Below are 23,598 nucleotides of genomic sequence, written 5' to 3'. Positions count from 1 at the left end.
TTTTCGTTTGGGCATGGTAATTTCATTGCTGATTAGCTCCCAGATTTGGGCTTGCAGAGGTGGCATCCTGTTCCTTTAACCTGTGCTGTCGCTGTAAAATGGTAATGAGTAATTTGAGCCCTTTGGGTAAGGTGAGAGTGATCAGCAGCTCAGAGATTGCTCCTTTGCTGTCAGAGGAGCGCTGTTGTTTGGGATGAAGGGCACCTTTCCCGGCAGAGGTCCCGCTCAAACTGCCCAGGTAAACTCAGCAAACCTTAGCAAATCTAAACAAAAGGCTTTAAAAAGCAAATTGCATCGCTGAGCTCAAGCTCTGTAAAACTTCCTTTGCTGCTTTTGAAGTCAGGAGTGTTCTCGGTTAGTGAATAAAAAGGACCCTATATCTTTATGTGTAAGTGACTAAGAGCTGTTTAATCTTTCGAGTAATGATAAATGTGGGAGCAATTTGCATTCAGGCTGTGCTGGATGCAGGTGAGTGAGAGGCTCTTCTGCTTCTGGATCTTTCAGTGATGGAGGAAAATGTGGAAAATGGTATTACTGGCTTGAAAATAGCTATTTCTGAGTTTCAGAAATAGCAGGTAGGCAGCCAGGGGTGTAAAGCAGAAAAAAAAAACCCTCAAACATGCCAAAAAATTCTATTAGCAGTGATTAGCAAATTATTAAAGATTGGCAGCAAATCTAAATGTAATCCTGGATACGTGTTCCAGGACTGTAATTGACTGTTACACCAATTATTAATTGGAATTTATCTAAAATAATTTAAGATTGATGTTTATATAAATGACATTAAGTCTTAATGGTTAAATTATTATTATTCTGAAAGTCAACTAGCACTACACTTATTTCAATGTCATTTAGTTCATTTCCACATTGTCCAACCTTCAAGTATCAGCTTTGTGAAGGGGGGAAAGATCCTCCCTCCTATTTTTTTCTTCTGAAAGTCATTATTTCCTGTGTAGTCACACTTCTTGTTGTAGGTCCTGCTTGGTCCTTAAAAATACTTCCTTAAGAGAAATAGGTCATGATTTAGAAGTGTTTTGGTCAGTTGGAAACCTCTCCAACAGTCTGACTGTCAGGAGTGTGCTGGATTTTCTGTAACTCTTTAAAACTCGCTCTTCCTCTTTCATTTGAAAACCCCCACATACAGGTCATTAAACCTACTCCAACAGCTACTCATAAAGTTAATGTTTAACTTCTTGGTATGTGTCTTTAACTTTCTCTTGCTGTGCTCCAGTAGGAGAACCCTTTACAATCAGCAGTTGGTTTCACTACCATAAAACCACTCTGCATCTGGTTCTTCTCCATATCCTTGTTTTTAGGGCTTTTTTTGGCTGAAAGAAAGGGCTTCAATTCAGTGATCATTTTGCGGGTGGTGTTTGGTTGGGGGTTACATTATGTTTTGGGGTTTTTTTTTTTAAATGTTAGCAAATTTGGATTTTCTTTTTCGCCCTCTGTGATAATAGGATGTTGCATGCCAGCTTAGACACCAAAACAGTCTTGGTTAATGAAGGCAAGTCCTAAGAAGAAGAACTTAAGATAGAGGTACAAAATGGTTTTATATTGTTAACCATCCTGGAGAAATGCATCATTCTCTGTCTCTGGGCTTTTCTTTCCTCTTTTCTGTCAGGACCCCTGGCAATTCTTTCTCATGCTCCTGGTGTGCAGAAACGGAAGGCAGTTGCGTTGGACGTTGATCCTTTTTATTTATTTTGGCAAGTGGTTTGTTCTGGGAGTTAGTAGGAAGAATCCCTGAGCTCTAGTTGTGATTAGCTGGCTTCTGGCTGAGCATTGTCCTGACCCTTGTAAAGCCTTCTGTGCCTGGGCACTGCTTGCTGCTTGAGGAATCTGAAATTTCCCACTGGAACAGGTAAGTGTGTCCTGGTGGGAATGCCTGCTGTGCTGGGGGAGCTCATTGCTGAGGGCAGTTGGAGTGTCTGGGAGGGAGCCTGGGGCTGAGCTGGGGTGGTTGTGTGTTGATGCCCTGTTGATGGCACCCACCTATTCCCCAGTCCCAGTCTGCCAAAGGGGAATTAGGCTGGTGATTAATTGGCTGACAGAGGGCTGTTACCTATTGCCCTTGCTTCTGCTGAATTCAAACATGAGCTCCCGGCTTCTGTCTGGCCAGGGCATGAAATGATGAGGCTGCATCATCAACTTCTGTTCCTGCCAGAAGTTCAACAGAAGGTCGATGCAATTTTTCCCAGTAAAAATGTCACTTAATTGGCATTTCTCTAATAGCATCATGTGTTTAATATCTCTCTGCCTTGGCAGGTCCTGTACATATATTTTCCAGCTCCTGTGGAAGGTGCTTATGTTGAAAAGGGGAATTGCATAATAGGTTTTTGAGAAGTGATTATTGTTTTACTGGTTCTGAAGATACCACAAGGTACAGACTACCAGGCAAGTGTGTTGTGTCATCTCTTGACACAGTTACACTGCAAGAGGATAAAAACTAAGGTTTGGTAAATGGTTTTAGTTACATTGGCAGGTTTTTGTGTTAGTATCTACAGTACCTTCACGAGGAGTAAAATGGTCAATGTGATTCTCGTTTAAAACTTGGCTCCCAGGTAAGTGTGGGGAGAGGAAGCAGTGGGGAGCTGTCAACATGCTAGGGAAGGAAGGTGTAGTTTCCATGGCTTTTGGTGGCACATGTGTCACCCTGGCCATGGAAAATATACCTCAGGGCTAAGGATTGTCTCTTCTGTGCTGTGCTCTAGGCCTTGGATCAGGAGATGGAAGTAGAGCCAGCCTGTGGCAACGTGTTGGATCATGACAAGCCCTTAGGCTCCTGTAACCTTTGATTTCTGCTGTTGATAGAAACATAACTGTTTCCCAGTCCTGTGCCTCCATTCATGGTTTTTGTAATATCGCTCTTGTTGACAGGAGCAGTAACTCAATGTCGTGGGAATGCTTCTAGCATGGGGAGATGGAATCAATAATGAGATTTTTCTGAGTTTGAATAATCATTTTTCTTGGATGTTTTATTGGTGAATCATATTTACTTTCTTTTTCTAACAACTTTCTTAGCTAAGGAGTGTTATCCTCTAGCAGGGTCCTGTTCAGGACAATTGAGCATGGCCAGGGCAGTGATTCTCCCTCTGTACTTGGCACTCTGAGCCCACACCTTGAATGCTGTGTCCAGTCCTGGGCCTCTCACCTCATGAACAATGTGGAGGTGTTGCAGCACATTCTGACAAGGGCAGTGAGGCTGGTGAAGAGTCTGGAGAATAAATCCTGTGAGGAGTAACTGGGGGAGCTGGGGATGTTTAGCCTGGAGAAAAGCTCAGGGGAAACCTAACTACTGTCCACAACTACCTGAAAGGGACATCCTTCAGAAAACCTACTACAGAGTAATAGAACTCAAAAAAAAACCCAAAAAAACCAAACAACAACAACACAACAACAACAACAACAAAAAAACCAACCTTAAACTTTTTGTATAACAAATGTATAAGAATATAGTCATTTATAGCTATATAAAATGTGAGGTGCTCTATTTGTTAGCTGGTAACCCATGTAACATTAACCAAGAAAAAGGCCTGAGCAATCTGTTGTAGGAGGGTTATATGACTATACTGTAGGGAGATAAGAAGGACTGAATAGCAGTGTTATCTGTTCTTATTTATAAAGGACACTGCAACAGACTCAGGCTTCCACGTGCATTGGTTTGGCACGAGGAAAGAGCAGATTGTTTGGCTTGGCTTGTACTCGTTTCTCTGTCCTAGGAGGGTGATGGTGACTGAGGAGTTTCTGACATGTCCTCATTGTGCTTCTAAGGCACTTTGCTTTCCTCTGCTGCATACAGAATTTTAAATCACCCAACCCACGTGTAAAAAGCATTTTCCCTTTCCCAGTCAGCATACTGCTGTCAGGAAATGCACATTTAGGACGGCAGTGGGGTTTTTCAGCCTAGGTAGAGCTGGTGTTCAAGTGGGTGCTGATTTAAGTAGGTTCAGACTCAAGTACCTGTTAAAGTGCTTCAGTGGAAGTTGCAGTGTTCATGTGTGCAGTACTAACTCCTGTTATTACACTAGTTCTTGTAAGCAGAATGTAATTTTTGAAAGCTCAGAGTTGGTTCTTAGTCAACAGTAGCATCTTCCTGCATGATTTTTTTGCTTTCCACGCCTATGTGTCTGATCAGTATTGATACTAAAGAAAAACATGGCATGAATTTCCATGTCCTTTTGGGAGGAAAAAAGCCCTCTGTCTTCTCTATCCTGTTAGCTTGTGTGAAAACAAAACCCCAGAAAACGTTATGCTAAAATCAGAATAGACAGTTGCAGCTTGAAGGAGGACAACTTGAAGCTGGTGGGCAATTGTCAGACAAGGCCTTGCAGTGGTAGTGCTCACAGCCATGCAGACATAAGGGTGATGTACCTAAAGTGCAGGCTGCAGTCCTGTGGTCTGTGATTAATGCTCTCGTTTCTCCTTTCAGCTATGAAGCCGTACGCTCCAGCCTTCATTCTCCTGTGGAGTGCTGTCGGGATAGCGAGGGCTGCCAAAATTGTTGTTGTGCCGCCAATTATGTTTGAAAGCCATCTTTATATTTTCAAGACTCTGGCCTCCGCCTTGCACGACCAAGGTCACCAGACAGTGTTTCTCCTCTCTGAGGGCAGAGAGATTCCTCCATCTAATCACTACAGACTTCAGCGCTACCCAGGGATCTTTAACAGCAGCACCTCGGATGATTTCCTGCAGTCCAAGATGAGGAGTATCTTCTCGGGGAGGCTGACTGCCCTTGAACTGTTCGATATCCTGGACCACTATTCCAAGAACTGCGACTTGATCGTTGGCAACCGGAACCTCATGCGTGCCCTCAAGCAGGAAAAATTTGACCTGCTCCTGGTAGATCCCAATGAGATGTGTGGATTTGTTATAGCCCATCTTTTAGGGGTTAAATACGCCGTGTTTTCCACCGGCCTCTGGTATCCAGCAGAAGTAGGTGCTCCAGCTCCCCTGTCCTACGTCCCGGAATTTAACTCGCTGCTCACAGATCACATGAACCTATTCGAGAGGATTAAAAACACTGTTGTTTACCTTATTTCGAGATTTGGAGTCAGTTTTTTGGTTCTGCCAAAATACGAAAGGATAATGCAGAAACACAAGGTCCTCCCGGAGCGGTCCATGTACGACTTGGTCCATGGATCCAGCCTATGGATGCTTTGCACTGACGTGGCGCTGGAGTTTCCGAGGCCGACGCTACCCAACGTTGTTTATGTGGGAGGAATCCTAACGAGACCGGCCAGCCCTCTGCCAGAAGTAAGGTTTGCTGAGTTTTACGGTCTTTTCTGTGCGTTCTGCTTCACCTCACACAATGAGTGGCAGCTTTAGAGCAGTGATTTTTCAGATGGGACCCATTCTGTTGTTGCTTGGTGAAATATTCCCTGGAAGTCACTTCATGTGGTTGTGAGGGGAAGTGTGGGTCACAAATTCAACAAAATGAATCTTTTGGATGCAGGAAGTATTTTGCTTCTGAGTGAGGTGCTTAATGCTGCACTAGAGATGAAAGACAGTGCACTCTGTCTTGGAAATCACAGCAGTAGTTTTTAACCAAACATGGCTTAAAAGGAACACGAGGGAGGATGGATGAACACTGTTGATGCTTAAAGAAGCCTGCTGCTAGATTATACTGGTAATTTCATGGTATGGCTGTCTTCATGGTATTTGTTTTATGCCTCCCTTAGGTTTGATAGTTACTGTAAGGCTACGTGTACATAAGCATGAAAAGATTGTACAGAGATATGGAGATAAGAGCTGACATAAATGGCACTATGGCTGCAATCAGATATGAATTTTTACTGTGCACGTGCAGGACATCAGGTGCTGCACTTCAGACTGAAACAGTGATAGTGACTGGACAGGCTCCAGAAATCCTGGCTGCACAGATTAATTATTAAGTTTGATTAGTTCAGTGATCTTTGATACGTTTATACCTAAGAATGCCTCTGTTGGGCAATACAGTGGTGAGGGACAGGCAGAGCAATCTCACAGAAAACCATGTCATTTACACTTCTGTTTATGTGTACATAAACAAATAGATCTTGAATTGGAGGGGATTTTTAATGGATGCTTTTGGCTGGATGATAAAAAGGGCTAGGCAGACCCGCAGTGCTCAGCATTTTGCTTCTTAAAATGACTCTTTCAGGCTTTGCTTTTAGTGTGAAAAGTGCTATTGTCTGTTCTCCAGGGTGTCATCAGAGATGACCATGGCTGTGCTGCTTCTGACTGTTTCTTTCCACATATGCATCAATGAGTCAGGTATCCTGAGAAAGCAGACTGAAGGTTCCCTTGTGCTGTCTAAAAGTTCACCCCTATTTTTCCTCCAGGAAAACTGTGCTGGCTGGATTGAGTTTTTTCTTCATTTTCCAGGCGGATATTTCCTTTTTCTGTAGGAGGAAAAAGGTATTTGTGCAATCAATTTGGGCAGTAGGTCAACGTTGTCCTTTTTGTGTCTTTTGATGTTCAGTGTAACAGGAGTGAGTGACCTTGAAACAGACCTGTAGGTCAAGTAAGTGGTGGCAAATATTTGTTACAGTGGGGAAAGAAACTACCCATAGTTATTTGTAAGCTAAGACATCATTTACCTTCTTGTCAGTTTTATCAGGTAATTCATTCTTAGTGTTCAAAGCATGAGTTTTCAGTGAACGTGAGAGAGGGACCAAGTGAGCACCTTCCTCTTTTATCCTGTAATTTGTCCATGCCTAAGCTGTTACACACATCCCTGTGGTGTGTACTGTTGGTAAATTACTGGGCAACCAGTTTGTGTTTGCTCAGCAGTTGGATGAAATTGGGAACTGTCCCTCTCTCCTGGCAGATGAAAACTGCGAGTGCAGGCAGCGGGTGCTGCGGCTGCTCCCTGCTCTTGCTGCATCTCCAAGGCAGCAGCCTTGGCTAATTTATTTTCTGCAGCTTCTAGTTTGGTGCATTAAGGTGAGCCAGAGGCAGAGCTAGTTCATGTTTCTGTGCTGGACTGGATTGGTGATGCTTTAGCAGCTCTCACAAGTAATTTTCTTGTCCATGGACAAGGAGTAGTAAAGGGGAGCATGTAGCTGGGCACAGTAGCTAAAATTTGCCCACTAAAGCTGTTACTACAAGTCTTTTGGCTCTCCTGGATTCACCAAAACTGCTTATAAGTAGCCTAGTCTACTTTGTCTGCTAGAGAAGTATTGGGGAAAAAATCAGGGGTGTTATTTCAAGTCCAAAATACCTGCTCAGAATGACTGGGTGCCAGTAGTGGCACTGTGTTGTCAACAGTTTTTTCCTTTTTTCCCCCCCACCTCACCAAAAAAAGCCAAGTAGTTTGTTTAACCATAATAGGATGCCTACACATAAGTTAAAAGTTCTAACTTTCTGTTCATAAGCAGCATCTTAAAAATAAGAGGCACATAGTGACAATTAAGCAGTCACTGAGGAGGTAAAGGTTAAGATCTTTTAAGGTGTTACGGGGTGGCCATTCTTTCATTCCAGGGGATGGGATAGCTCTGTTTTGTGGCTGCTCAGGTCCTGCACCTGTTTCTTGAACTTCTGGAAATAAAAGTTAGAAAAGCACAGCTTTAAAGGTAGCACATAGCAGTGGGCACTGAATATTCATGTCATGTAACTGCGTGTGTGTGAGGGGAAACAAATCTGACCCAGGTTTTGGGTGGTCATCTTTGCTGGTCATCTGTGTTAATATTATATGTTTTATTTATATATATAACCTGACCCAGCTTTGCTGTCCCATCTGCATTAATATTTCGATCCTGGGTCACATCCTCCCTGCTGATCCTGCAGTTAGCTTGTGTCAGGAGTGATTTTTAGCTGCTGCCGAGCTCCGTAGCAATTACGCCACAGCCCCCGGCTGTGGCACACGAACTGCGAGCGCATCTTTGGGTTGCAGCTCGCCCGGATGCCTGGGGAAGGCTACGATCCCGCTCCCTGCTCTCCCCGCCGGGCAGTGAGAGCCCCGGTGTCGGTCTGCGCTTGGCGCAGTGTGTCCCTCGGGAAGTCGCAGTGACCGGCGTGCCAAGGAGGGGGAGCCAGCGGCGAGAGCGGCGGGTCCTTTGGAGGTCACTGCTCTGCCCGGCTCCCTGCGGCGCCTTGCGGCTCCCTCCTTGGCGTGGCAGTGCCTCACCTGCCCGGGATGGCACATTCCCCCTTCCCATCCCTGCTGCACGTGGATGGAGCCGAGCCCACCCTGCCCCTCTGCTCTGCCGTGGGGGATTGTAGGTGTCTTCTCTGAGAGCCAGTGTGACGTTTTCACCGATTAAACTGGGTTTGGACAGTGTTTCTTGCACAGAGTGTGCTGTGCTGCTCACTTAAAAGGCAAGGAGATGGTTAAGGTGACTTAACCCACTTGCACTTGCAATTTTATTTGCTTATGGATGAATGGTGCAGAGTCCAGGGTTTGTGTACATAACTCATAAAACTGTATGCTGGATTATATAGAGTACAGACAGTGTGAACAAAATCAGCGTTAAAAGATGAAAAGCTAGAGACAGGCTGGCTATCAAGTCCTTAAGATCATCAGTGACTTAAACTATTGAGGATATGGCGTTCCCTGGCAGTATTTTCCAGATAGCTGCCATTGGCCATTAGGAAAATCACAGGCTCCTCTGCCTCTTCCTCCCTACACTTCTGCAGAAGGATCTGAATGAAGCTGGCTTTCTAAAGGGGCACCCTTTTAAACAACAGTGGGGGAACCTCTGCTCTGGCATTTATACCTTGTGACCAGGTTGGTGTGTGCTGGGCATTAATCAGCCTGATCAGGGCAGGAAGCCCAGGGGTGCTACAAGCAGCTGCCTTGGGAAATACTCAGCCCGTGAGTGAACCAAATTTATGCTGCAGAGGAGGGTGTTCTCATATTGGAGTAATAAGTTGTCCTTACAGCCCCAGCTGTCAACAGATAATTACAGGAACTTCCTCACTCCTCCATGGACATCTCTTATCTGAGCTCGTTATTATACAGATCAAAGCCTATGCAGCAAATTGGTGGCTTTGAAATACTTAGAAGTATTTAGGAGTTTTTTGTTTGTTGTCTTCTTTTTACCTCCCTGAGCCTTGCTGACAGTTGTATGTTTAATAGGTGTGGTAGCTGAAACTGGTATTTATCTTGAAAGAGGTGGAAGAATCAAGGGCTGTTTTATTTCTTAAACCTGGCTTTTCTCCTTTATTCAGATTTAAGGACACATCTATGAGCCCTTGCAGGCTGTAGAGGTAGATTTTTGTGCATGGCATAGCACCATAATTTCAGCATTGTTTTTAAAGTCTGGGGAATGGTTCTTACAGACCTGTTTGGACAGTTAATTTCTGGTGATGTGAAGCAACTCTAAAGCTGTTCTAAAATGCATGTGATTGTCAGCTGGGGAGGCAAATAGTCTTTTAGGGAAGACAGAGATGATGCAGCACTGTGCAAATTCTGTACTGAACTCTATGATCATGTGTTTTGGCTCTGAAATATATTCTAGATAAAGCTTCTTCCCCCCGGAATTTGATGTTTTGATCCACAGGAAAGCAATGTGTGATCTCTCCAGGCACCCACAGTCCTAAAATTGTAGTGTCCAGTCTCAGCTGCTCCAGTAGGACTGGGTTGGTGAACTGTGTCTGTTCTGCTGCATTTTAAATTTGGGAAGAAATGTGACTCAGCATCTGTCTGTTTAGCACAAGACACAGGGAAAAGGACTCAGGGCTGATTCTGGAGCTTGGTTAAGTATCTCCAGTTAAACTTGTGGGGAAGGCAGGTCCTGCAGGTCCACGTGGCATAAAGCTGGCATCCCATGAGCTGACAAAGGAGCACCAAACCTTCAGCAAGCCTGTGCTGTCTGCTAAATCCCAAATTTAGTTGGTTCATGGATTACAGTCCAGGGTGGTTATTTGTGGAGTTCAAGCAGTTGTCTGTATTGGGAATGGTAAATAGAAGTTCCAGACCTTAGATGTTGGATAGGTCAGATGATGAAAGCTAAAAACAAGAGATATTACTTGGTTATTTTTATTCATACAGAAAAAAACCCCCAAACAAACAACACTTCATTAAGCTACTACTACAAACAAGCTTTGTGGTTTTAAGTATTCTAATTTATCATGCTCATATTGGAACCCACAAACTAACCAGATTTATTCATTTTGGTAACATGCAGTGGTTTAACTGAGTGTCTCTTGGAAATTTTGAGGAATGACTTCCACAGAGGACAAATAACGAGCCAGTGTTTTTCCCATATTTCTCCCATTTATAACGTAGAACAGCGGAGAGGAACTTATTTCAAAAGATGTTCTTTTTTTCTTGGGGTATTTGGAACATCCTTGAGTTTGGGTACCATATTCCTATAATTTGGGAAGTTGGGATGTACTCAAAACTTGACATTTATGAGTAGCAAGCCTAATTATTAACATTACTGACTTGAGAAAAACAATCTTTAATCAAAACAACTTTTCAGGTGTCCTAGTTGCTTTAAAGGTGAAGTGGATAATTTGTTTATGGCTAATACCTTGCTTTGGGGGATGAGGTGTCTCCAGCAAGGGTTTTGTGAGGAGACACCTTCCTGAGCCTTCCCAGGCTGTTCATGGGGGAATTCGGCAGGGAGTGTGTTCTGTGCTCACTCTGACCAAGGGGAGTCTGTGTGAAGAGTGTGGGTCTTACACTGGCTCAGGAGCCAGCTGATCTTAGGCTTTTCAAAGAAATGGTGGTGACTGATGGCTTGTTTATATAAATAAATATAAAAAATATATGGGTATTGTGAACATACATATACACTTTGTATTTATGTGTATTTATTAATCTTTAAGCAAAGAGAAGGGAGGAGGTAAACCCCATGAAAGAAGGAAAAGCTATTTTATCTGAAGAAGAAATCACAATGATTAGATAAAAGGATTTAAAGCTGCAGGTTAGAATTCTATGTCCCACCATATACAGAGCACAGGTGTTGTCCTGGAACAATGACAGACAAAATTTCCCACCTAAATGAGATTATCATGTGGATTTATGGGTGGGGTGTACGTCAGTATCAGTAATACAGCGGTCTGAATTTAAAATTTAGCTTCTTGACAATTTTCTTCTTAACTGTATTATCAGCAATTTCATTTGACTTTATGTTCTGTAGACAAAGTATAAGCAGTCTCCATACTTAATACTGTTTTTTCTTAACTCCTATAGAAGTTTTTGCTCCATATGGAGCAACTGAGAGGGTTGGTGAAACCCAACCAATGTATTTCCATTTGATAATCATCAACTTTTCTGTTCATGCTTAGGAAGGTGGTTTTTTGGGTGTTTTTTAACAGAATGTTGCCTGTGGGGTATTGCCAGCAACGTTTTCAGTTTGGGTTTGAGGATCCCACCGCCACTCTCTGCAGTGATTTTAATAACCTCTCCTGAAGGGCAAGCTCCTCGTTTTCCACTCCTCCCATTCATCTGAAAGGCAAGATTGCTTTCCCAGGGTGTTTGCCAGAGGTCTGGTGCGTAATGGATTTTTGCATCAGGGAAGTCCTTGCGTGGCACTTTCCTGGTTGACCTCTAGCTGTGGGTAGAGCGTGTTCCCGGAGCTTCACTGGATACTCCTGCAGCTCTAGAGGGGGCTCAGGTACGGCAGCAAAGGCTTGGGGGACTGCACCTCCTGCCTCTGGTTTGGAGTGAGAATTTTATTCCTCTTTAAAGTTACATGGACCTAACTCTCTGTCCCTGGTGGATGCTAAATGGGAAAAGGCAGGAAAGGTCCAGGATAAGGAAATACAACATTGTAGGCATTGGAAAGCTTTGTAGGATTTTAAAGACTTTTTTTTTTTTTTTTTGGAGAAGGCAGATACACAGAGTATATATATATATAAACAGCAAGTAATTAGTAAGAAATGTGAAAGGAAAAAGTTGTCTGTGTTTCAGCAGGGCTCAAATCTGTGTCTAATACTGAAAAACTTAACAGCATTGTTAGATTAATATGTGGTGACTGTACTTATTACTGCTTGGAGTTCTGATAGGAAACAGTTCAGATCTTTAGAGTTTGTTTTCCAGCTGGTTCTTTCTTCTTAGCCAGCAGAAACCCAGGGATTTAGTCTGATGCCACAATGCTTCTTTAGTGGCACATGGTATTATTTTTGGAGTTACCTTACTCTGTGCCAGTAAGAATTGCAAAATATGAAAAGAATGGTGTGAATATTAACTGCATGCACTTTTTGTGTGATAGGTCTCATTAATAAAGCCCAGGGAAGAGAAGAATTAACTTGTTATTAATGCAGAGGGAAATGGGGGCTAGGGAGGATCCTGTCCTCACTGGGAGCTGCGTGTCTGCTCTTAATTGAACTAAGAACTTAAAGAAGATGGATGATATGGAAAGGAGCAAGTCCTGATAAAACGGGAGAATCACTTTTGCCTGGTGGCCACAGTTTTTAAAAGGCAGGAATTTAGTCAGTGGAAAATACCCTTCGGAGTGTGACCAGGGCGCCGGGCAGTGCGGAGCCAGCAGAAGCTGCTGGGTGTGTGGAGTTAGGGAGGCTGACTCCCTCCTCTGCCTCATGCCCTCGGTGTTCACTGCCATCTTCCCTGTCCTTTGCTGCTCCCAGCAAATGAAAACTCCTATTTTTGGTTCTAGACTGATTTAAAGATTCATGGCAAGTAAATACAAACAGCTTACTTTGCCTGTGGTGATAGTTTCTCGGAGTTAGCTGTACAACTGTGGGGGGTTATAACTTTTGGCTTATGTGATATAATCCTGTTTGCTTTGTGATAGTAAAGGTTGTATAAGGGCACCTGTATGACCTTAGACCACCTGTTCTGATATGTTGTGTTAGTAAAATCTTAAATAAAGATGTATTAATACAGAATTTAAGTGTGGCATGTGAGAGAATTACAATTCAGGCAATGGCAGAAAAGTTTTGATGCTCAAAAAAATGGTCTATATACCTTTCTGTTTATTTATCAGTGAGTGTCTCCTTTCTAAAGATGGCTTAATATGGCTTCTTATTTTAAAATAGACCTGGTTTTGTCTGCTCCAAGCAGCATTTTGTAGAAGTTGCATAGGATGCCTGTGCTCTGCCTTGGGGAAAGGGTGGTTTGCAACCATATTCAAAGAACAGGCGTTTGTGCTGTTGCACATTTGAATGGAGCAGCTGAACAGGGAAAGCTTCGGATATTACACCCGTTTATGTTTGTATTTGTGCACTTTGTTTATCTGAAACAAAGCTCAGTATTAGGCACCACTGGTTACTGCCAGCTGGGCCCTCACTCCCTGCTCACAGCTGTGTGTTCAGCACCGGGGCCTGCAGAGAATGGCTAATTAGAGACCCCGGCAGAACAAAGCCCACACAGTGGGGCTGCCACAATAGCATTCCTGTCTCACATTGGTCAAAAGATGGATTTTATTTCTTTATTCCTCCTCCCTCGCTCCTGTAGTACAGCACAGATCAATAAGTGCTTCTTCTCCCTTTGCAAGTCCTGCACTATTTCTCCCAAAGGACATGCATTTGCACAGAACTCACATGAAAACAAGCAGAGACCTGGTAGGGTTGGGCACAGTGTTCTAAGTAGAGGTCCTTTAAAGTTTTTTATACTTTAGTATGCATTCTTTATTATTTTTTAAAATAACTTGTGAAAATAGTAATTAATATAGGTATTAGGTGATATTTGCATTATTTATAATTTTTAAAACCATTTAAGTGAAAATTTGAATTGGTTATAATATGTGTATTAGGTGATCCTTTATTATTAATGTGTAAAAAGCTGTAACTGGATGGAACACAAAATTGAGCAGGAAAATGCAGTTCACAGTTCAGTTCAGAATGTGAATGTGCCGTGTTAGACTTGCCAGGCCTACACTTGTAATGGACCTGATGTACACAGTCTCTGTGAGTGTCTGTTCTGGTTCTTTATTAGAATTTCTGTTGGAAGTTCTGCTGTGAAGTTCACTGAGGTTTAGGGGTTATGATTCCTTAAGGTGTGATTGCTGGTTTGGAAGGGAAAGGCCAGATCCCTGTTCTTAAGTCGCTGCTGGGTTTGTCAGGTTAGCAGTGTAGTCTCAGTGTTGTCTCTTGGCTGTGCTAGGACTTACAAAGAAAAGCCTCAGTTTAAAGAAGACCTGAAAATTGCTTGTATTTGGGGGTGAGGGAGAGGGTTAGGTGTCCTCTTCCAGTTGCTGAAAGAGAGAGCCATTTAAAGAAGTGCATGTTCTGATGATGTATATCTTAAGTTTGAATTAACTTCTCAGTTCTGTGCTCAGTTGAAGTTTGAACCAGAGTTTGAGGAAGGCTCAAAGCAGCTCATCATGTAACAAACTCCCTCCCCTGATTTTTTTTTCCTGTAGGTTAGACCTCCCAAATGGTAATTTCCTTTCCTTGTGTTAAAAGAAGATCATCCTGAGTTTACAGGAAGCCCGAAAATCCTTTAAAGTGGGCAAAAGGAGGTCGCTGTGCTGCAAGCCAAGAGTGAAGTGCTGCTCGGTCAGGGAATGCTGCTTTTAGTGAGGGCAGCTCTAATGACTCATCCTGACTCAGTGCCTTTTCATATACACAGTAATTAGATCGCCGGGGCAGAATGTGCTGGAGGTCAAAAGTGTAAGTGGAATTAAGGGGAAGAAAAGGGTGAGTTCATGGGGGATGAACTTGGGTGTCTCTGAGGGGTTTTTTTGTGGGTTCATCGAGGCTGCTGTGGGGGATGTTAGGGCTAACATGGCCCTAAGGAGTGGAAAGGTAGGAAGATGCCTGAAGGCTGCTGAAATTGTAGACAGACAAAATTGTTCTGTGGCATCAATGTGTGCTTTTCCAGTGTTCAAGTTCTGTGAGCATTGCTCCCAGCTTCTCTTTTGTGAACGTTAGGAGTGCCCATGCAAGAATTAAATGACATACATAGCCATAGTCATAGTGGTGCTGAAGTATTCAGTCCCTTTCAGAGGTGTGCCAGGAGCACAGCCTGCTCTTTATCTGCTGTGTCTGTGATCTGCTGGTATCACAGCTACACCTTGTATACGACCCAAAGAACAGGCAAAATACAAGAAAACACTGAGGCTTTGTGCCATGGCCTGGCTACTTGTACCAGGACATTCAGATGTCTTAAAACCAAAGGCCTGGGAATGCCATTCACTTGGATTCAGTTTCACTTGATCCTCTGTTTAGAAATTCTGTGCCTAGAAGCTGTCACAGAAATAATTATAAGAAGTTTAAGGAACCTGAGAATACCGGGCTCATCCAGATCACAAACTCAGGGAGCTCTAAGAGGATGCAGTGTAAGTTCCCTGTTTTCCATTGCCTGATTTTTACCCAGCTCCCTCCATTTGTAGCGATCCCATTGAATGAAGGGTGTGTTGTGCCAGGAATGACACAGATGTTTGCAGGAGGAGCCCTTGTCCTGACAAGTCTGTAGTTGATTTTCTGCAGCCCATGGCACGGTAGTGATGCCCAGCACCCCTTTGGGGAAGCAGGCTGGAAAGGGGCTGCAGGTCAGAGGGCAGGTAAGCAATTCCTCTTGCTAACAGCACCATCTAAAGCATAAATAAAATCTGGGGTAGGAAAGAACCTTTCAGTTGATGTCAAAGTACAGCATGCTGAGATGAAACTCTGGGTGTTCCTGAGGTTGGCACTGGGCAGTTTTGACCCTAAGGAATTAATTACATTATTTCTAATTTAGCATTCTAAAAGAAACTCACAGGGCAGCATCAGGTTCCTCTTTGTTCCTCTTTTCCAGCTTCTGCTTTGGCCAGGCATCATCCAGCTCTGGTCTGGATATTAAGGTTCTGTTGGTACAAACTATTTTATTTTGTATTCCAGGTGTTTTTTATGTAATCCTGCTTCATGTGATGAACAAATCCCAGGCTTTCAGCCTGATGGTAGGATCTTGTCTTGCCTGTCAAGATTTTAAATTCACCTTTGTCCATGTTATGTTCCACTGAGGCAGTGGGATTACCTTCAAAGGGAAGGATTACAGAGGCTTGGCTATGAAACCAGCATAACAACACAGAGCATGTTGCTTTGCTGATCCACAACAAAATACAAAAGTCTGTAGGTGACATAGTAAAGTTCCTTTTTTTAAAAATTATTTTTCTTCAACATAAAAATTCTAAGTACTTAGCAGCTATTTTTTTTTATTATACGTGGGGATTTTTTAAATGCTATTTTAGACATTCTATTACAGGGAAATAATTTTACCTCCTCTATGCTTCTGTAATGAGGTATAGTTGTTACTGTGTGAATACATCCTATCTGTGAAGTCTCCCAGAATTTCTCATTAAGCACAGAGGAGCAGTGGCATTGGGAGCCAGTTCTCAGCTAGAACAGGCTCATCTCCAGCAGCAGGAATCCTGTGTCTGGCCAAGGAGAGGTAGTCACAGGTAGGAGCTTCTGATGCCAGGATGATCCAGGATTATTCTCCATCTCTTTCCACGGTTCAAATTGAGGCTTAGACCACTACATGGATTTTCCTCTATAAAAAACGCAAGCGACACTTGCTATTTATCCTGTTTCTCTACCCATTCCACACCAGTTTCCAGACATCTGGCATTTCTGGGTGCATCCTATTGGGCCCCATATAAGTAGTCTGTGTCCAGTGTATTTAGACTTTCCCTCTGGTCTGAGAGACCTGCCATTGCCAAAGGCCAAAATGAAGAAAGAAATGAGGAAGCACTTTGAACTTTTTGACACCAGGTCCCTTGTCCTGTTCAGCTTTGGCTTTCCAAACCCCATCCCTGCAAGCTCAAGCAAGATATTCCACCTGTCCCTGTTTCTGACTCAAATGATGGTTTTTCTTTTTGTCTTTTTACATCTTTGTTTATCTTTCTGCCACCTTTGCTGGCTTCCTGCTTATCAGCATGAACCATGCTTGAGCCTGGGGGAAGTGGTGCTGGAACAAGCTCTCCCAACATGCCTGTCTTTCTAGGTCCTTGTCTCATGGGATTCTTCCCAGCAGGTTTCTGGAGAGGCTGGAATTGGCTTTCTTGGAGCCCAGGAGAGGCTGCTGTTGTCTGCCACGTTGCTTCAGTGTCCTAAGTTCCATCTCATGGTCACTGCAGGCAAGGCTGCCCTAACCTTTGCATCCCAAGGTCTGCCACGTTTGTGTGTTTGAGCACCAACAAACACCTTGTTTGTGCCTTCCTGAGCACCTCTGTCAGGGAGGTGTCATCAAGAAGGCACTTTGGAAACCTCCAGGAATCTGCTCCTCCGGCTTGGTGAGTGCCCTGTGAAGACCAGGAACTGTGAATATTGGGCTTTTCAGAATGGTTTGTCCTAGAACCCACAAAAAGTTCTTTTCTCTTTAGCTTTAAACAGCTGATGGGAAAGACTTCAAGATGTAACTAGCTGAAGCACTACAGTGACTACAATATAATGACATTTGCAGTATGCCTTAGGTCGTGAAGTAAGATTCAAGGACGAGCTTTAAATAAGTCACAAAACCACTTGGAAACTTTCGTGTCAGGAGTTCAGCCCCTAATAAATGATTCAGCTTCGAGGCAGGTCAGAGCCACTTCCCCTCCTTTGCCTTCTCCCTCTCCCTTCACATGAATAAAAGAAGGAAAAGAGTGCGCTGGAAAAGGATAAACTGTGGATTTTAAAGAGAATAGAAATCTTTTTTGCTTTATGGCAGAGAGCAGTGCACAACCCCCAGTGCAATGTGCTGGATTTTGTGCTCAGATACAATAGCACGGCGTTACTCCATTACTGTCTGCCCTCCTATTTATTAGCAGGACAAGAGGCACATTGTGAGCATGGCTCTTCATTTTCTCTTTGCTCATTTCCTATTGCTGCACTGGTGTTGAGCAGCCTTGTGCCTAAACTTGGTGAGACCAGAATTAAACCATATCCTGAGAAACAGCAGATATTCCTCATCTGACTGATATGTCAGTGGTAGGATTTTCTTTGTTTGCACTGCTAACAGTCATGTTAGGAAAAACCCAGAATTCAAATCTATGCTTCAAAAGGTAAAGGGTACATTTTCTTTATTCCTTGAGCTGTAGAAACTGACAGTGTCTTTAGAAGCCCTGGCTTCTTTCAAGTTGTGTTTATTCTGTTTAGATAAATGAAAGCAAAGCGAGGCTTTTGAAGCACTCTCACTTTGCTCAAGGCTGGAAATGACACAGCTGAATCCCGGGCTTCATTCACACTTCTCCTGTGCAGGGCTTCCAAGCTGATACTATGAGATGGATCCGTTTATGCTTTGCTGAGTTAAAACACAGCCTGGTAACTTGTGGATGTGTGTCAACTGATCAGTTAAGGAGGGACAAATTGTTTTTAGCTACCTGTGGTTAATACTGAAGCTAAAACAAACACGGAAGGGTTTTGCTGTTCGTGGCCTCTGCCCTGGATTCGGAATCTTGAGCCATTGTTCTCAGTGACGTCTAGAATGTTAGGGATTTGTAAAACTTGGCTTCTGAAGCCACAAAGGCACCAACAACTGCCCTTTCTAAGCCACGTTTGCTCCCTGTTCCCCTGCTTTTCCCCTGCAGTGTTCAGTGTGAACTCTGTTTCCCGCAGGATCTGCAGGCATGGGTGAACGGCGCTCACGAGAATGGCTTTGTCCTCGTCTCCTTCGGCGCCGGAGTGAAGTACCTGTCGGAGGACATCGCCAACAAGTTGGCACAGGCCCTGGCAAGGCTGCCCCAGAGGGTTATCTGGAGGTAAGGGCAGTGTTGGAGGAACTTGGGGTGGCTTGGAGCATGCTTGGTTCCTGCTGGAGTTGCAGGGTGGCACAGACAATGTGACGCTCCTGAAAAGCATGTAGCATGAAAACAGTGCAATATCCTGGTAACAAGGAGAAGCAGTGATTGTTGTGGCAGAATAGGGCATGGATTCATATGCTTGGAAGGATTGGGGACAAGTGAAAACAAGCTAAGGTTATAACATTTTGGATATACTGTCACTAGTTTGATGGCAGAGCTACCCCGAGGCTCAAAAATGAATCCTGATGACAAAAAGCCTCCATTTTCTTTCTTCTTCCTCTTTTCCCTCACTTTTTTAGGCCCCTTCTCCTCTTTTATGTGTAAACACAGGCTTTCATTATTCATTTTCCCACTTGCTTGTTCTTCTGTGAGAAGTTGAAGGAAGAGAAATTTTCAGGAGTCAGAATCAGTGAGAAGCATTCTCAGTTCTAAAAACATCTTGAGTAGTGCTCTCATTTCCCTGTAAAAATCCAAAAACTGCTTAGCTCTGCTTCACATCAAGCATAGCTGATATAATTTGGTGGAGTTCATGTGAACAATTTTTTTTTTTCAGATATTCAGTGTCTTACACCTCATGTGGGTGTCTCATGACCCTACCACACTCTTGGAATTATATTAACAGACTTGGTGGCCTGTTCCCCACAGTTTTTTTAGGGAATATCTTCACTGCTGTGTGTAGCTCAAGCATCAAATCCCACTAATGAACAGAATTTTTCAGGCTGTGGCACAGAATCTGTGGTAGTAAAGATAACATCAGTTTTTGTTTGGAGTAGAGACACTGTTTTCTTATGAATGCCACAACGCTGCTTGGCTTCTAATTAATAATCCACATTTATCTTACTGCTTTTCTTCTGTCCTTTTACTATGTTTTCCCTGCAGTATGTCTGTTTAGGAAGCATCCCTTTTTGCAGTAAATCAATCGGGAGGATTTTTCTTGAGGATAGCTCTTTTTTAATGCCATCCCAACAATTTCATTTAAAGCCTTCTATTAAAATTTAAGTATTTATCAGCCAGGTGTAACTTGGAGTGTTTTGGGGGTTTTGGGTTTGGTTTTGTTCCTCAGATCATGGACCTGTGTGTTGGACAGAAAGGTAGTGAGTACTGCTTAGAGGTCTTAATGTCATGATGCTATATCAAGGGATTTTTGTAGTTTTTTATGGCCTTCTGGTTAGGGACGACAAACCAGTAACATAATTCATTGCTTTTGTATAACTTAGTGTAAATAATTTAGGTTTTTTTCGATATACAGAAGTACAAACCAATTGCAAAGGTGTATGTCTTGCTTAATTGGGCATGTGTAGCTGATTCTTTCTGAAACTGCAGTTCCAGTCCTCTCTAATGAACAGAACAGCTCTATCCTTTAGTAGTTACTTTGTAGGGTTTGGTAACTGTTTCTATTTCATGCCACTGGTTTAGGTTTTCAGGAAACAAACCAAGGAATTTAGGCAACAATACCAAGCTGATCGAATGGTTACCACAAAATGACCTCCTTGGTGAGTATCTGTTTCCATTATTTATTGCTTGTTCTCGCTTGAGTTCAGTTTGTTCTTTCAAAAGTACTCGACTGAATTAGAAGTTATTGTAAAGCCAGGATAATTTCTGTCATGGCAATCATGGAGCAAGAATATTAAATTAGGATCTGAAGAGAGAATTGAGCACCTCTCTGTTCATTGTCTTTGCCTGATATGAATTTCATGTTTTCCTTAAGTTCAAACACTGTTCAAGGAGGAGTCATGAAACTGAGCATCAGAATAAGTTTTAGGAGTCTGTAAATACTGTTTTATAAATACAAGAAGGCTCTACCAGAACTTGGGCATGTGTTGCAAGCTGATAACTTTTCTGTTGAACTGAGGTGCCTCAGGTTCCCAGGGGAAAGTGAAATTTGATACTTGATTTTTATTTTTCTTCCTTTACCTAAGCACCTTGCAGATCTGAGAGGCCACAAAATATTTGACTATTTCTGGGAGACCTTGGATGTTTGTATGTTCCCCAAACAGCTCCACTGAGAGCTGATGAGTGCATTAAGCACAGTGTGTGTGAGAGCTGGAGAATTTCCCATAACGTAGTGATTAGGCAGATTACTCCTAAAGCAGGTAGATTTGTTTTGGTTACAGGATTGCTCTAAGGCAGGCTGCTTTTTCCATCACATGGGATTGTCAGGTCTTGCTTACCTCAAGGCATGCAAAGCTTTAAGGGAGAGTTTGACATCAGTTGCCCTGCCATTAAAAAAAGTTCTGTTTCATACAAAGCTGTGCTCCCCTTCCCTCACGTGTACTGCTGGAGTCACCACCTGAGGCTATTCAGGACTAGGCAATGCATATTAATTACTCCTTTAATCATTTTACATCATTACATGCTTTTACATTTATAGATGACAATTTGCTTTGCTTTGGCTGCTCCCTCTCTCAGTGACTAAGGAAATGATTTAATGCCTGAGGAATTCCAGCAGAGTGGGTTTAGATAGAACTTCAGAACAAGTTGCAGTAGTTTTTACCTGCCTGAGCTGCAGCCATAGAAATGTGGTAATAAGTTTGTCCTACCCAGGTGCTTCAATAACTTAATATAAAGCAGATGGAAGTGCATTTTGTAACCTTCATGCCTCTTGTGGTTCCAGGTCACTCCAACATTAAAGCTTTCCTCAGTCATGGAGGCTTGAACAGCATTTTTGAAACCATGTACCATGGGGTCCCAGTGGTGGGCATTCCCCTCTTTGGAGACCATTACGACACCATGACCCGTGTGCAGGCCAAAGGGATGGGAATACTGCTCAACTGGAAGACCATGACTGAGACTGAGCTGTATGAAGCCCTAGTGAAAGTTATTAATGACCCCAGGTATGGAATGAGCAGTTGTTCGGGCATGAATATGGAAACGGAACCTTTGTGCAGTGGAAAAAAAACGTGTTTTGTTATTTGTTTGTACAGTGGAGGCAAGTCTGGGTGTTTGTCCCATTTCCCAGGATTACCCAACAGCAGAGCTTTCTGTGTGGGTGCTGGGCTCCTTGCTCAGCACCAAAACCAATTGTCTCACTTGCTCTTTGTAGAAGTTGCCATCTGGAGGGCACAGAGGTTATGGAAACAAACCTGTCCCAACTTATTCCGTATTGCAGACCAAGGTCCCTTTGTGTGTCTTGATTACTCCACATGAGCAGTCTGGCTGTGGTGCTGCCTGCAGGGCCTGGAGCAAGATACACATACACAATTTGGGTTGTAGCTCAAATGGGGAGGTATTCAGAATGACTCTAAGTTCTGTGATTTTACTATTAAAAAATTAATATTTAAAGGGTTATTTTCCTGTTCTGGCTCATAATACCTCTCACATCCAGATTAAAAATAGAGAGGGCTTAGCTGGCAGTATACTGTATTGGGCTAACCCTAGTTTTGGAGCATGGTGCTGTTGATGCTTCTTACTTTAATGGGAGGGAGCCTTTCTGGGAAAGGATATTGCTGTCAGGAACAAGCAGCAGGGCAGCAGCAGAGAGGGAGAATGCTGATAGCAACCTTGATACCATCAGTTGCATCACCTTCCCCTTGTGCAATTATCCTTGGAGTAAAGGCAAGCCCTGTGTAAATAACCTGTCAACCCTATAGACAGGAGAGGGAGAGTCTGGCAGGGTCAGCTGTCAGGGTGAAAAACCAAAAGTTTTGGGCGAAACTCTGGACCCAGGTGGAAATGGTTTATTGCAAAATCAACCCCGGGTTTCTGGCTGCTCTGCATTTCTCTGGTGATTCAGTTGCACAATGGCATGAGATGACAGCTTTTCCTTTCTTCCCTGTTTGCTTTCCTCCCCCCCAGCTACCGTCAGCGGGCGCGGAGGCTCTCGGAGATCCACAGGGACCAGCCTGGACACCCGGTGAACCGGACTGTGTACTGGATCAACTACATCCTGCGCCACAACGGAGCCCAGCACCTCCGTGCCGCTGTTTACAGCATCTCCCTCTTTCAGTATTTCTTACTGGATATTGCCTTGGTCCTACTAGTGGGTGCTGCCTTACTTTACTATGTTTTGGCCAGGATGGCAAAATTAATCTGCAAGCAGAGCAAACATCTCTGGTCCAATGACAAACATAGCGCTGTTAATGGACACTACCAGAACGGGATCCCCAATGGCAAGTATAGAAGAAATGGCCACATTAAGCATGAAAAAAAGGTGAAATGAGCCAACAGCCCTATGTAAAGTAGTAATGAATCAGATCAGTAATCAAATTTTATCGCTGTAACTTAGTCTAACAACTACTTAAAACCTCAGTAAGCAGTTCTAACACTCCCCTTCAGTATGTAATACTATGTGACAAAATTCTACAGAACTAAGAGAAGTCTTTAAAAAAAAAAAAAGGCAAGCACAACCTAAAATGGAAAATATTTTATTCTTAATACTGATGCAGAGAGGTTATTTTGGCACTGAAGTTTTTAGAAGCCTTAATTCTCTAAAATTCTATACAATGACCATATTTATGAATTTTCAGCTTTTAAAAGCTCAGTGTGTGTTTCCCAAATGAGGAGAGGTTTCTTTTTATTTGCAGAGGTGTTCTCCTTTTATTTTTTTATTATTTAATATCTCCATCCTTTTACCTGAGAGAACTCTCTAGTGCTAGTTCTGTGTTTCCTTTGTGGAAGGTTCGACCTGTCGTGTAAGAACGCTGTTTAAAACACAAATGATTTCCCCCAGTCTTTATGTGAGAAATAGCAAGTTGTGGACTGAGAACACAGACATTAAAAACAAAAAAATAAAAAAGAGAAATAATCCTAATGAGCACTGAAGAAAAATGGCAAAAAATATGTACTCATTTTACTGATAAAGCTGCATGACTCTTCTGCTCGCTACCAGTACTTTGGAGAAAAGGGTTCTGAGCAAGTCTACAGTGTGTCCTAACTTTAACTGAGACAAAATTTTATTTGTCGCCTTTCTCTGCATACAGAATTTATGCCACGAAAATATTAGGGAGTCTTATTTCAGTTCCAAATACAGCTGTGTGGGAAGTAGATTTGCATAATTAAG

The 23,598-nt window shown here is 43.0% G+C and overlaps 1 protein-coding gene across 4 annotated transcripts in view; it reads left to right on the top strand.

Moving 5' to 3' along the window:
- Positions 1-22,973, top strand: part of UGT8 (UDP glycosyltransferase 8) — a 33,691-nt gene extending 10,718 nt beyond the window's left edge. For 2 of the 4 annotated variants that reach the window (XM_083861772.1, XM_083861773.1), the window contains exons 2-6: positions 4,433-5,256; positions 18,415-18,557; positions 20,016-20,092; positions 21,214-21,433; positions 22,395-22,973. In XM_083861772.1, coding sequence (XP_083717898.1) covers positions 4,435-5,256; positions 18,415-18,557; positions 20,016-20,092; positions 21,214-21,433; positions 22,395-22,758 — 1,626 coding nt within the window. In that variant the 5' untranslated portion in view covers positions 4,433-4,434 and the 3' untranslated portion in view covers positions 22,759-22,973. Of the gene's footprint in view, positions 1-131; positions 239-1,234; positions 1,540-4,432; positions 5,257-18,414; positions 18,558-20,015; positions 20,093-21,213; positions 21,434-22,394 lie in introns of those variants that run through there. The other 2 variants (XM_083861771.1, XM_083861774.1) reach the window with 2 other exon arrangements.
- The last annotated feature ends 625 nt before the right edge of the window (positions 22,974-23,598 follow it).

Source organism: Zosterops lateralis (assembly GCF_965231275.1).
Source record: "Zosterops lateralis genome assembly, chromosome: 5".
NCBI classification, from domain to species: domain Eukaryota; kingdom Metazoa; phylum Chordata; class Aves; order Passeriformes; family Zosteropidae; genus Zosterops; species Zosterops lateralis.
This window is presented reverse-complemented; position numbering and strand designations above follow the sequence as displayed.